The sequence below is a fragment of the Bos mutus genome, chromosome X, assembly GCF_027580195.1.
Source record: "Bos mutus isolate GX-2022 chromosome X, NWIPB_WYAK_1.1, whole genome shotgun sequence".
Classification (NCBI taxonomy): Eukaryota; Metazoa; Chordata; class Mammalia; order Artiodactyla; family Bovidae; genus Bos; species Bos mutus.
Genome location: NC_091646.1, coordinates 93,914,800 through 93,927,932, shown reverse-complemented (window position 1 = coordinate 93,927,932; position 13,133 = coordinate 93,914,800). Strand labels below are relative to the sequence as shown.

The 13,133-nt window shown below is 41.9% G+C and overlaps 1 protein-coding gene across 1 annotated transcript in view; it reads left to right on the top strand.

The window, feature by feature from the left end:
* Positions 1-11,826, top strand: part of CYBB (cytochrome b-245 beta chain) — a 34,015-nt gene extending 22,189 nt beyond the window's left edge. The window contains exons 9-13 of the mRNA XM_005889418.3: positions 1,512-1,765; positions 3,043-3,205; positions 5,141-5,287; positions 7,777-7,901; positions 9,324-11,826. Coding sequence (XP_005889480.1) covers positions 1,512-1,765; positions 3,043-3,205; positions 5,141-5,287; positions 7,777-7,901; positions 9,324-9,450 — 816 coding nt within the window. The 3' untranslated portion in view covers positions 9,451-11,826. The remainder of the gene's footprint in view (positions 1-1,511; positions 1,766-3,042; positions 3,206-5,140; positions 5,288-7,776; positions 7,902-9,323) is intronic.
* Positions 11,827-13,133: the final 1,307 nt, after the last annotated feature.

Sequence of the window (13,133 nt, the reverse complement as noted above, 5' to 3'; positions counted from 1 at the left end):
AAAATCATGTTCACCACACAAAATTGCAGTGTGAGCAGCATAATTTTCGAAGTCATTTTCATCAATCTTTATTTTCTGTTTTCAAAATGAAGCTTTATACCTCCTTAATTCAGTGATGAAGGGACATGGGTTGCAGCCTTGTCATTTAAGTTATATTTGAATCACAAATTTTGGAAACATTTGACAATTTTTCTTAAAAGAATTTCGTATTCTCCTACTCCTCACTCATGAAAAGAAAAGCTCAGCAGTATCAGTCAACATTGTGCTCAGTCCCTTCAGTCGTGTCCGACTCTTTGCAGCCCCATGGACTGTAGCCTGTCAGGCTCCTCTGTCCATGGGATTTTCCAGGCAAGAATACTGGAGTAGGTTGCCATGCCTTCCTCCAGGGGATCTTTCCAACCCAGGGATTGAACCAGTGTCTCCTGTGTCTCTTGCGTCACAGGTGGATTCCTTACCACCGAGCTACCAGAGAAGCCCCTCAGTCAACATTAGGAGACTGCTATTTTGTTTCTATTGATTTTCCTTTCCTTTGATGTCCCTTGGTTTGTTTTCTGTTGTACATATAAAGTCCTCCTGAGATCTCAGGAATCATCACGGGAACAGCATATTACAATGAAAGCATTTTGTTGTGTTCTATTTTTATTTTTATTTACCAACTCACCAGTTGATGGGCATTTAGACTGTTTCCAAATTATTTTGCTATTGTAAACAAAGCTATTATGAACATTCAGGTACATGGAGAACGAACAATGGGTGGATGGGGCCTGGCTTTGGGAGAGATGGACAGTGCACTCCCCAAGTAGGAAGAAACAGAAACAATGCATGAAATCAGGCAGGCTCAAGGTGGGACGTGGGACAAAGACAGACCAGCACCTTAGGCTTGGTTTGGGGGACGTTGCTATAGAACTGTGAATGGGGTCACCTTCTGCCTCTGTCTGGCTGCTAAGGCTCTTGATCAATCCCCCTGGGGAAACAGGAAAGCTGAATAGGAAACCATCTCTTCTTCCTGTTTCTAGCCACTGCCTTGATTTCTTAAAGGAAAAAAAAATCACAGTAAGTCGGAGTCTTAGGTTGAATTCCCTAGCCAAGACTCAGAGACAGAGAACTGCATGCAGAAGGCTTATCCGGGGCGTGCTCTCAGGAGATGAACTTGTAAAAGGAAAAAAAGGCAGGGCTGGGGGAAGAAAATGGGTGGCTGTCAAAGTGGTTGCAACCGCAGCCTCAGCTGATCCTACAGGAAGTGCTAGAGCTGGGATGGCCCCTGGGAGTTGTCCCAAAGTGAGGAGAAGGGCCAGGCCTTTGGGTCCCTGCATCAGAGCTCATTGTGGGCCACTGGCTACAGTCAAGGGCTATTCCCAGTTAGAGATTCATTTGCTGAAAGAACTACTCTGTTGGCCCTGAAGAAGGAACCTGGGTGGGGCCTCTTAGCTCAGCCTCTTATCCATACAGACACTGACAAGACAAGTACTGGGAGAAAGGGGCATTTCCAGAGACATGTTTTATTTCCATAGGTGGTCACTCACCCTTTCAAAACCATCGAGCTCCAGATGAAGAAGAAGGGATTCAAGATGGAGGTGGGCCAATACATTTTCGTCAAGTGTCCCATGGTGTCCAAGCTGGAGTGGCACCCTTTCACCCTGACCTCTGCCCCTGAGGAAGACTTCTTTAGCATCCATATCCGCATCGTGGGGGACTGGACAGAGGGACTCTTCAAAGCTTGTGGCTGTGATAAGCAGGAGTTTCAAGATGCCTGGAAACTACCAAAGTGAGTACAGAGTGCCTGTTACAAAGGTGCATGAGTTCAGGAAAATATGTCACTAAATAGTTTTGCTTCTCCCATCTCTTACTCCAGTAGCCCCTGAGTCTTAACAAAACACACAGATTCTGCAAACAGAGGTAACGATCTCTGTGTTCCCCATCTTACATGTAGTGAAGCGTTAGTCTCTCAGTCATGTCCGAGTCTTTGAGACCCCAGGCACTGTAGCCCACCAGGCTCCTCTGTCCATGGAATTCTCCAGGCAAGAATACTGGAGTGGGTTGGCATTCAGTTCTCTAGGGGATCTTCCCGACCCAGGGATTGAACCCTGGTCTCCTGTGTCTTCTGCATTGCAGGTGGATTCTTTACCATCTGAGCCACCAGGGAAGCTGTTTATGCATATCTGTATAAATCTTATGTAAAATATAAAATATTTGAATCATATGTTAATCATGAATATTCCCCAATGCCTTTACATTTGTAAGGGTCAAGGTCAAGGTATATTAACTTTCAATCAAAGCTATACTTAAAATTTAATTGCTGTACATTATTTGAAGGGAGATATGTCTCCAATACAGGAGACATAAGACACTCTGGTTCCATCCCTGGGTCGGGAAGATTCCCTGGAGGAGGGCATACCAACCCTCTCCAGTATTCTTGCCTGGAGAATCCCATGGACAGATGAGCCTGGCGGGCCACAGTCCATAGAGCTGCAAAGAGTCAGACGTGACTGAAGTGACTAAGCATGCATGCATGCCAGATATTACTCAGTTGGCCTCCTTCTTCGCACATGCCTAACATGGCGTCAGGCGTTAGTAGATGCTGAAGAAAAGTTGGTCAAATAACTCAATGACTAGACAAATGAAAAGTGGAGATAATAAATTCATAAGATATTATAGCATGGAAAACTTCTCACTTTAATGTGCAAGAATTTCAAGTGTGGGCTGCCCTGGCAAAACACAGACATGTGTGTGTGAGTGTGTATGTGAGTGTGTGTGTGTGTGTTTGATGTGTGAAGGGAGGTACAGGAAAAAATACCCCCGAGAGTTACCGCATATTTTAGCTAAATATTTAGTTAGCTAAAAATTCCTCTTCTTACTTCCAACCCCAATGTTCACACCGAGTTGGTTACTTGAAAGCCGTCTCACAGAAGAAAGTGCCACATCATCAATACATCTTCCCGGTTTGCAGTGACGTATTGCACACCCCCAGTGATAATGTGTGCCCCCTCTGCCTGTGAAGAGCAAGACATCTGTGTAACCATCTCCCCCCATACTTCCCTCCAGGATAGCTGTTGACGGGCCCTTTGGCACTGCCAGTGAGGACGTGTTCAGTTACGAGGTGGTGATGTTAGTGGGAGCAGGGATCGGGGTTACGCCCTTTGCATCCATCCTCAAGTCGGTCTGGTACAAATATTGCAATAAAGCCCCAAATCTGAGGCTCAAAAAGGTAGGTTCTTTCTTTTTTTCAGAGAGCTTGGACTAGTCATCACACTCTGCCAAGTGAAGCCTCAAAGAGCCGTCAGGGCAGTGGCTGGCAGAGATCAGACGAAGTGAAGACAAGTTCTGGGTGGTTTCAGAGAGGCAGGCTTCTCACAAAAGGGCTATTTGATAAATTAAAGGTGTCTCTGGGACTTACCTGGTGTTCCAGTGGTTAGGACTCAGTACTTTCACTGCCAAGGGCTTCAAGTTCGATGCCTGGTCAGGGAACTAAGATCCCGCAAGCCTCACAGCACCACCAAACAAACAAACAAATAAGTGTGTTTCTATAGAAGCAGGCCTATTATTGAAAGTAATATACCATAGAAGCAGGCCTATTATGGAAAGTAATATACCATATTTGCATGGTATTACTAGAAATTCAGAAGAGAGAGAGCTAAAGTGTTCACAATCCCAATCCAGTAATTCTCCTTTTGGTAAATTCTCTTCCAACACTTTTCCACTTGTTTATATATTTTTAGAAAGCTGCATATATTGAGTATGTACAATTTCATGTCCCACCCTTTTGGAAACATATAGTGTTTTTCAGTGTTGTCACAAGCTTGCTAATAATCATTTTTGATGAGTCCTTCATGTTCCATTGAGAGGATATAGAATAATTTTTCTATCATCTTATGTTAGATATTGAGGTAGATTCCATTTCCAGTCACCCCTCCCCCACATTTATTTGCAGGGGGAGGGCAGGAGACATGTCCTTTCATGACACTTTTACTTTATATGACTGTCTCCTCAGAGTAAAGTCCCAGGGGAATTTTTGGTCCCATGTAAGTTGGGTTTCATTGCCTGAGAAACAACATCTTTAATAAAGCTTGAGTCACTCTAATGACTGTTGTTGTTTAGTCACTAAGTTGTGTCCAAGTCTTTGTGACCCCATAGACTGTAGCCCAGCAGGCTCCTCTGTCCATGGGATTTCCCAGGCAAGAATACTGGAGTGGGTTGCCATTTCTTTATCCAGGGGATCTTCCTGAGAGATAACCTCTAATAGGCACATGGAGCTGACTTTGACTTTCATTCTCCCTTCCCCTCTTTTCAATATTGAGGAGGTGTGGGTAGAACTACTTTTTCCCCTAGAACTCAGAGGTGTCTGGTGTAGCAGGCAGGGAAGTTGCATGGTGGCAACCATGGCTCATCTACATCCTACTGATCTTTCTGAAAGGAGAGTCCAAGGAAGTGAGGAATTCTGAGAGGGCAAGAGCAGCCCCAGGGGGCAAGTGGTGGGTTCATGTTTTCTTCTTAAGCTACAGATTTCTAAGAACAAGCTGTTTATTTACTATCCTGCTGTGTAAAGGCCAGAACAGGTTCATGCAAGCTAGTTTGTCAAATATCTAGAGTTTTCTAAAAACCTATGTTTCTAGGCATTCTGAGCAACAGGGAAAAGTGGAAGGTGGGAGGGTAGAAATCCATATGTCAATGCTGATAGGTGTCTATTTAAATATAATCTACTTAAGTCACAGATATAGAGAACTAACTGGTGGTTACCAGTGGGGAGAAGGGACAGGGAAGGGCAACATAGGGGGAGAGGATCAAAAGATACAAACTATTAGAAATAAAATAAGCTACAAGGATATACAGCATGGGGAATATAGCCAATGATTTATAATAATTATAAATGGGGTATAACATTTGGAATTGTTGATCACTCTACTATACACTTGTGATTTGTATAATACTATACATCAACTATACTTCAATTTAAAAATAAAATATATATATATAATGGTTGGATGGCATCATCAACTCAATACACATGAGTTTGAGCAAAATCCAGAAGATGGTAAAGGACTGTGAAGCCTGGCATGCTACAGTCCATGGGGTTGCAAAGAGTTGGACATGACTGAATGACTGAACAGCAAATAATCTGCTTCACGGTCTGTTCCCCTCTCAGATCTACTTCTACTGGCTGTGCCGGGACACACATGCCTTTGAGTGGTTTGCGGACCTGCTGCAGCTGCTGGAAACACAGATGCAGGAGAAGAACAACACGGACTTCCTCAGCTACAACATCTGCCTCACTGGCTGGGATGAGTCTCAGGTAAGGACAAGATCCCCAATCTCAGGTCTGTCCCATAGCACCCAGGGCTTACCGACTTCCCTTTGGCTACTGGAGTGTCTTGTGTACTGGTTTTAAGAATAGTCAGTGGGTTCAGGTGATCCACCGCATTCACTCTGACTCAGTATGCCCATATGTTCAGACTGTTGAGACTAAATTCAAAGCTGGTATCTGTGGGACAGGTCAAAGCTAGGGAGCCTACAAAGAAGTCAGAGCCATGACTGTGACCTTGTTAGAGCAATGCCCCACCCAGGGGTATTGAACCAGTTGGATAAGATGATCCACTGGGTTATGGGAGAAAAGAAAATATTAGCTTTCTCTCACTCTCTTTCTGTGTGTGTGTGTGAGTGTGTATGTATGTGTGTGTGTGTGTGTATATATATATATATATATACATATATATATACACATGCATATGTATGTTGCTGTTGTTTAGTCACTAAGTCATGTCCGACTCTTTTGTGACCCCGTGGACTGTAACCCTCCAGGTTCCTCTGTCCCTTGGATTTCCCAGGCAAGAATACTGGAGTGGGGTTGCTATTTCCTACTCCAGGGGATCTTTCAGACCCAGGGGTCTCCTGCATTGGCAGGCAGATTCTTTACCGCCAAGCCCCCTGGGAAGCCCATAAATACACATGCATATATATGGGTATGTATATGGGTATATATTCCTTTAATTTGTATTATGTATGTTTTATAATATACATAATATATTTAATAAGGAGTCATAATAACTGGTAATAATTCTTAAGCATATGCTTGTGCCAAGTATTCTTCTTAGTGTTTACATAGATTGTCTAATTAAATCCTCACAACCACCTTATAAGTAGCTATTAGGCTTATCCATATTTTACAGATAGGGAAGCCAAGGCCCAGAACAGCTTAGGTCATTTGTCCAAGAGCATCCAAGTAATAAATGCTCCAGGACCTGCACTCTTAGCCACTTCCAGTAGTTCATGATAATCATTTGCAAATAAATCAGTATATATCTAGTGAAGGTGATATATGTATGTATATATGTATACATGGGTGTAGTACACATATGTATATATACTCCCTCCTGAGACATTTAGCAATGAAATTGTGAATTTTCAATGGATAAAACAATTACAGCTACAAGTATTGATAAGATAACAATTCACGAGACAATCCCCCACAACAAAGAACTATCTGGCCTCAAATGTCTAAAGTGGTGAGACTGAGAAACTTAGAAACAAGTTAATGATTCCTAGCGGATAACGTGTTTCTAAATAAGCAAACATTAATGACTTGGCCCAGAAGCAGCCTAACTGTCGTCCTGAGTGAGGAGCTAAGGCAAGAGTTTCTGGTCACTGGCTCAACTGGCCACACCCATACACTGGCTCCTCATCAGAGACATTTTTCACATGTGCCTTGTACCTGTGAAAACTGACTTCTTCTCATTCAGGTTTTGGCATATTGCCTATCATAAATTCTCCAAGTCTTCAGAAAGTTTTGTAGGTCCCGTAGGTCCCACAAACATAGGTCCCGGGCCACATGACCATGAAAATTGCTGCTCTAGAAAAAGTGGTTTTAGGATGTCACTTCTCCAATTTAAAGACAAAGCAACAACAGACTTTGATAAAAATGAAACCCAGGGGGAAAAATGTATAATATATAAATTGCTCTGCAGTTCTGTTTTTTTCAAAAGCCAGTTTTTTGTTTTTTTTTTTCCCCCCCAGTGGGAAATTTTTTGCATTGAAAAATAGTTATCTTGCTTTGCAAAACTTTGTGTGTACAGGATTATTAAACCAGGGAAACCACCCTTCTTAACCTCTTCCATCCCCATTATCCATCCCCTGTCCAGTAAATTTAAAATCTGATTTAATTGTTAAATTTAATTAACCATTTTTACCAAAAAATACCTGTGGTTCAAACTGAGGCTCCCTAGAATGGTAACAGAAAGCAACCCCCCCCCCCAACACACACAATTAATAGCTTTAGGCTTGGTTTGATGTCTCATTACATTAGCAAAATATGAGTGTATTTGAATCTATGATTGTCTTAATTCTTAGTGATTCTCTCAAAACAGTGGGAGTATATTCAGGACAGACTGCTAGATGTACTGCAGAGAGAAAAACAGTGAAACATAATTTAAATCGTACCCACACTTTAAAGTCTGGCTCAAATGCTGCCACCCTGAGACATATCCTCCACTTGTCCTCCCTTCTTTGTTCTCATGGAGATGTTTGTGCCTCCTCTATGGCATTCATGGTACCTTAGTCTGCAAACAGGATTGCCCACCTTTTTACTTCAAGGTCTCCCTTTCTAGACTATAAATGGCTTGAAATCAGTGTGTTCAGTGTTGTTGACCGTCTAGCTTCTGGCATAATGCCTTGCTTCATATATGTACATTTAGAATGGGTAGAGCTTGGTTTGTGGGATATGTTAGTCTATCTGTGTGTGTTTATAGAGCATGACTCTTTTTTCTGAATTCATGTCCTTTCTTGCAGGCCAGTCACTTTGCTATGCATCATGACGAGGAGAAAGATGTAATCACAGGCCTGAAACAAAAGACCTTGTATGGACGACCCAACTGGGATAACGAGTTCAAGACCATTGGAAGTCAACATCCCAAGTAAGGAGTTCCCCCAACAGAGTATTCTTGAGGCTTACGGTCTGTGTAAAGCAGCAGCTCCCAAACACAGCTAAATTTATATATTCTGGAAACTAAAATATCTAGATAACTATATTCACACTCATAAAAGGTTCTAAATATCTCTCACTTTAAGAAGTCTTTAAATCACACCCAATATTGACTGGTGAGTTCCAAACAGATTCCTAGGCCCCACCTCAGGCTTTCTGAACCCTGCTGCCCCCAAGTAGGCCCGTAACTCAATTCTTTGCTTTTATCTCCTAAATTTCACTCATGTATCTGCTTCTATTAATTCAACAAGATTTATATTGTTTACTAAGGAGACACTGGCCCCATTTTCATGTATAGCTTTTGGGTCCTAGATCATAAGTTGACAGATACCCCAGGTCCTTCCTGCCCTCACTAAAGCTTTAGTCATTATGAAGCTTTGAGGAGATCTTTTCTCTTGTTAGAACACATGATAAACTCAAGAAATCACCATAAATACACTCTTTATGTCATTGCTTCTTACACTTTAATGAACATGTAAATCACTTGGAGGAGCTTTTTAAAATGCTGATTTAGTATATGTGGGGTGGGGCCCAAGAATCTCCATTCTTGGCTTTGAATGGCTTTTTGAGTTTTCTTGAAATCTTAACATGAACAAGGAATTGGAAATACAGTCACATCAAAGAACAAATTATCACAGCTTTGACATTTAAGCCAAACAGATATTTTAGGGCAGATTTGAAAAAATTGTGAAGTCATAACAATTTAAAAACACAGCTGACCTACTTCAATAATATGAATTCTTGAAAAGCTGACACCAGGGCTCTGGTCTGAAACCACGGCTAGAGGAACAAGGCTTTAGAGTCTAAAAAGTTGAAGGACAAAGCCACACCAAGTTGTTAGCAGAGTTGCCGTTCCTAAGGCGGGTTTGTTCCTAATTTTAAGGCACTGGAGGGACTTCCCTGATGGTCCAATGGTTAAAAGTCTGTGCTTCAAATACAGGAGGGTGTGGTTCGATCCTGGGTCAGGGAACTAAGCTCTTACATGTCCCATGGTGTGGTCAAAAATTAATTTTTTTTTAAAAAGATGCTGGAGTGTCTGAGAACACAGAGCCCTGAAAGGAAGTAGACCACAGGCTCACAAATTCACCACCATTTTCTCTGTGGTAGAAGTTTCCATAAACCTTGCTTGAATGTCATTTTTTTTTCAATAAAGTCAGCTGCCTTTTGCAGTAGCCAGCTGCCCCCATAAATAGGACCAAGGGCCACCTGAACTGTGTCATTTGTGGAAGGACAGGAGCTGAGGAGACTCTGCTCTGAGGCCTAAAATCAGTAGGGAATCTCCTCATGTGCTTTGTAATTGATCCCATCCCAGAGCCTAAAACTGTCTTTTTCTTTCTCTTTTTGTCCCCGAAAGTACCAGAATAGGAGTCTTCCTCTGCGGACCAGAAGCCTTGGCTGACACCCTTAATAAGCAGTGCATCTCCAACTCCGACTCTGGCCCCAGGGGAGTGCATTTCATTTTCAACAAGGAAAACTTCTAACTGGTCTCTTCCTTGAGGAAATAAATGTGGGTTGTACCACTGAATAACCAAGTAATGCTAGTGGATAATATAAGTTCCTCCCTTTAAAAAAAAAAGAAAAAGGAACTATGATGTGATGATTTTCCCTGAGAGGAATGTCAAAGATTTTTAATGGTGATAAATTTGCATTTGTATGGAGCTTTATGGTTTTCAGAGCAATTATATAAACTTTTTTTTCCTTTTTTTTTCCCCTTCACAGTAATGCCAGAGAAAGGTAGGGCAAAGATTCTCAGACTCACTTTTCAGGATGAAAAAAAAAAAAGGTTCAAAATGGTGAAGTAACCTCCCTAAGATGAGACTGGCTCTAGGCCATCTGACTCTAGGTTTGGTGATCTTTCAGCAATAGCAGGTTGCCTGGAAATTGGTTTGCATGCTCCCCCAAAGAAGAAGCAAACCAGGGGATAATTATTCATATTCCCTTTTGTGTCATCTTTGTTATCATTATTGTTCTATTGAAGGAAACTTTCCAAGTAGGAGATAATTTATGTTGAGAATGATTCATCACTTAATAGTGATGACATCCTCCAGTTTACCAATACAGCAGCCTAACTGGGTCAGAGATTTCTCCTAAAAAAGAATATTAGACTGACTGGATGTATGTATGACCCACCATTTACACTGGTGCTTGGCAGAGAGTGGATACTCATTGAAAGTTAGCTGAATGAATGAGTGAAAAGACATTTAGAACCATACAGTGCCAAGGTAGAATCAACGGAAAGCCTTAAACAGTATTATCTGAGGAAATCACTTCTGATACTCTAGTTGACCAAACGAGCCTCATTCTCTTAAGGGTACAGAACAGGCTAAGGTTAGTAACCAATGGGTTGTCCTGTCCAAACACTCTTATTTGAAGCATTGCACCAAAGGGAGATGGAGGCAGAGAAATGAACTCCTCTCATAACTCTGGCTGGCTCCTTTAGTCCTGCTCCTGATGCTATGAAAGAAATGCAAACTAATTTATTGCCCAAAACGGTCCTCTCCAGCCAGCACTTGTGAATTTGAAATTAAGAATTGTGACAAGATGTATCTGACAGCTGCTTTAAATAGCATCCACCCTTTATTTTACTTAAATACACATGGAAAATTGATCTTACTAGTGTAACTAATGATTTATCCTTCTATCGTCATGATCATAATAAAATTTACATCCCAGAAACTAAATCCCTAGCTCCAATAGAATATTCTGGATATTCATGAGTTCAAGAATCTCTAAATCACTGTTAATGTAACTGCCCCTACTTCTGGGAATGAAAAACAGCTTTATTTGTTATATTCTCTGCAGCCACAGATATTTAGAAGTAATCAACTTTAATAATTAGAAAGAAGGAGAAAGGAGCAGAGGGGAAGGGCAGAAGGCCAGGTTAGGAGGAAAGGGGAGGGAAGGAGGAAGACAATAGAAGGAAAGTGAGAGAAAGCCAAAAAAAAAAAAAAAAGGCAAAAGGGAAGGGTAGGGGAAGGGGGTCATTTTCTACCCCAGATTTCTTAAAGTCTTGTATGTATTGAATGTAATTGCAGGAGCCATACACATATTCATTTTATTTTGGTCACATAAGGTATTGAATCTGAAATTCTAGCCACAAATTTGATGCTGAGTGGACCTATTCAGGGGACCAAGCTGAACTAGAAAGAACTCAGTTGTTCCATTGGGTCCCCAGGATGCCCAGGGCAGTGAGGGCATCAAGTCAGGCTTGCTTTGGGAAGGTCATTTCCCCACGATGTCCAGGACTGTTTCTTCAAAGAGAAACTTAGGTCCACCCCATTCAAACTGCACCTGAGGTATCAGTTCATTCATTCAACAAATTTGTATTGTGCTATTGCTATGACTCAGGCTCCATGTTTGTGGTTTCATTTCTTTATGCCAAAGTGCGAGCCAGAAGGGGGACCAGGGTTACAGGGAGTCTGAGAATCTGGGCCCTTGCTCCCTATGTGGCATAAGTAAAACCAGCTTCATTTGTTGCTCTGAAAATATTTCTCCAGGGTTTTCTATTTTTGACACCCAGAGAGTTACGCCCTGTGTTATCCTGGTTATAAGATGAAAAATGAGTATAAACACGCTTGTCATTATAAGAGCTTCCTTCCTGTTCCCCAGCCACCAGCTGCCCCTGCAGCCTTTTTAGATTTAGTATTTAGCAACAGTTACTGAGAGAACAATTAAGCATTATTTTTAATCTCAAGGCTATGAAGGCGTTTCTTCTTTTGCTTTTGCAACATTGTGTTTATTAATTTGAATACTTGTAGATGTTGTGTGTGAATAGTTTGGGAGAGGGGGGCCCTGGGAGATAATTCTTGGGAAGAACTATCAAAATTGCACTCAATTATTAAAATGAATGAGCTCTCTCTGTGTCTGTGTTATTGATCTTCGTATTCAAGGATGGACTCAGAGGGCATAGATTTTCTCTGCCCCAGTGGGATTGAAATTCTCTGTATTTTCGTAGATGACATGTCAAACATGGCACAATTTCTGGATTGAGTAGGGAAAACTAAGTACTGAGTTCTGTACTGATATCCGGGTGACACTCACAACACTGGTACAAGGAAATGGACAAGAGAGTATCACCTGATATTGTAGATAGAATTTCAAATGCAAAGAAGCCCTAGTATAGCAACTTCTTTTTTTTTTTTTTTCATTTCCACTCATCTTTTAGGTTCTAACTTTGCAGTTAGATGCCATCAAATCAGGTTATGAATAGATATACAGTTATGGTTCTGTGTTGGTAATTGTTCTAAATGAGTCATCCAATTATGATCCCCACATCTAGGAAATGTATAGAGATGTGGGCATATGTTCCTGTGGGGGTCAGCAAATGCTGCCATGGGGGGAAAGGTCATTAACTCAAACAAACATCAGCAACATAAACAGCTAATCTTTAATAAACACCTTCTACTATGTCAAATGTTTTAATCCCTCAGGATTTTGCAAGGTAGTTGTGTGCGTGCGTGCTAAGTCACTTCAGTCCTGTCCGACTCTTTGCAACCCTATGGACTGTAGCCTGCCAGGCTTCTCTGTCCATGGGATTCTCCAGGCAAAAATGCTGGAGTGGGTTGCCATGCCCTCCTCCAGCGGATCTTCCCAACCCAGGAGTTGAACCCCCATCTCTTAGCAAGGTAGCTATTTTAGCTCAGTTTTGTTGATTAAAAAAACTGAAGCTGAGAGAGAATAACTGATAGGCTCAAACTATCCCACAACTACTGGGCAACTGTATCAAAATTAAGTCTGTATCAGATCAGATCAGTCGCTCAGTCGTGTCCGACTCTTTGCGACCCCATGAATCGCAGCACGCCAGGCCTCCCTGTCCATCACCAACTCCCGGAGTTCACTCAGACTCATGTCCATCGAGTCAGTGATGCCATCCAGCCATCTCATCCTCTGTCGTCCCCTTCTCCTCTTGCCCCCAATCCCTCCCAGCATCAGAGTCTTTTCCAATAAGTCAACTCTTCTCATGAGGTGGCCAAAGTACTGGAGTTTCAGCTTTAGCATCATTCCTTCCAAAGAAATCCCAGGGCTGATCTCCTTCAGAGTGGACTGGTTGGATCTCCTTGGAGTCCAAGGGACTCTCAAGAGTCTTCTCCAACACCACAGTTCAAAAGCATCAATTCTTCAGCGCTCAGCCTTCTTCACAGTCCAACTCTCACATCCATACATG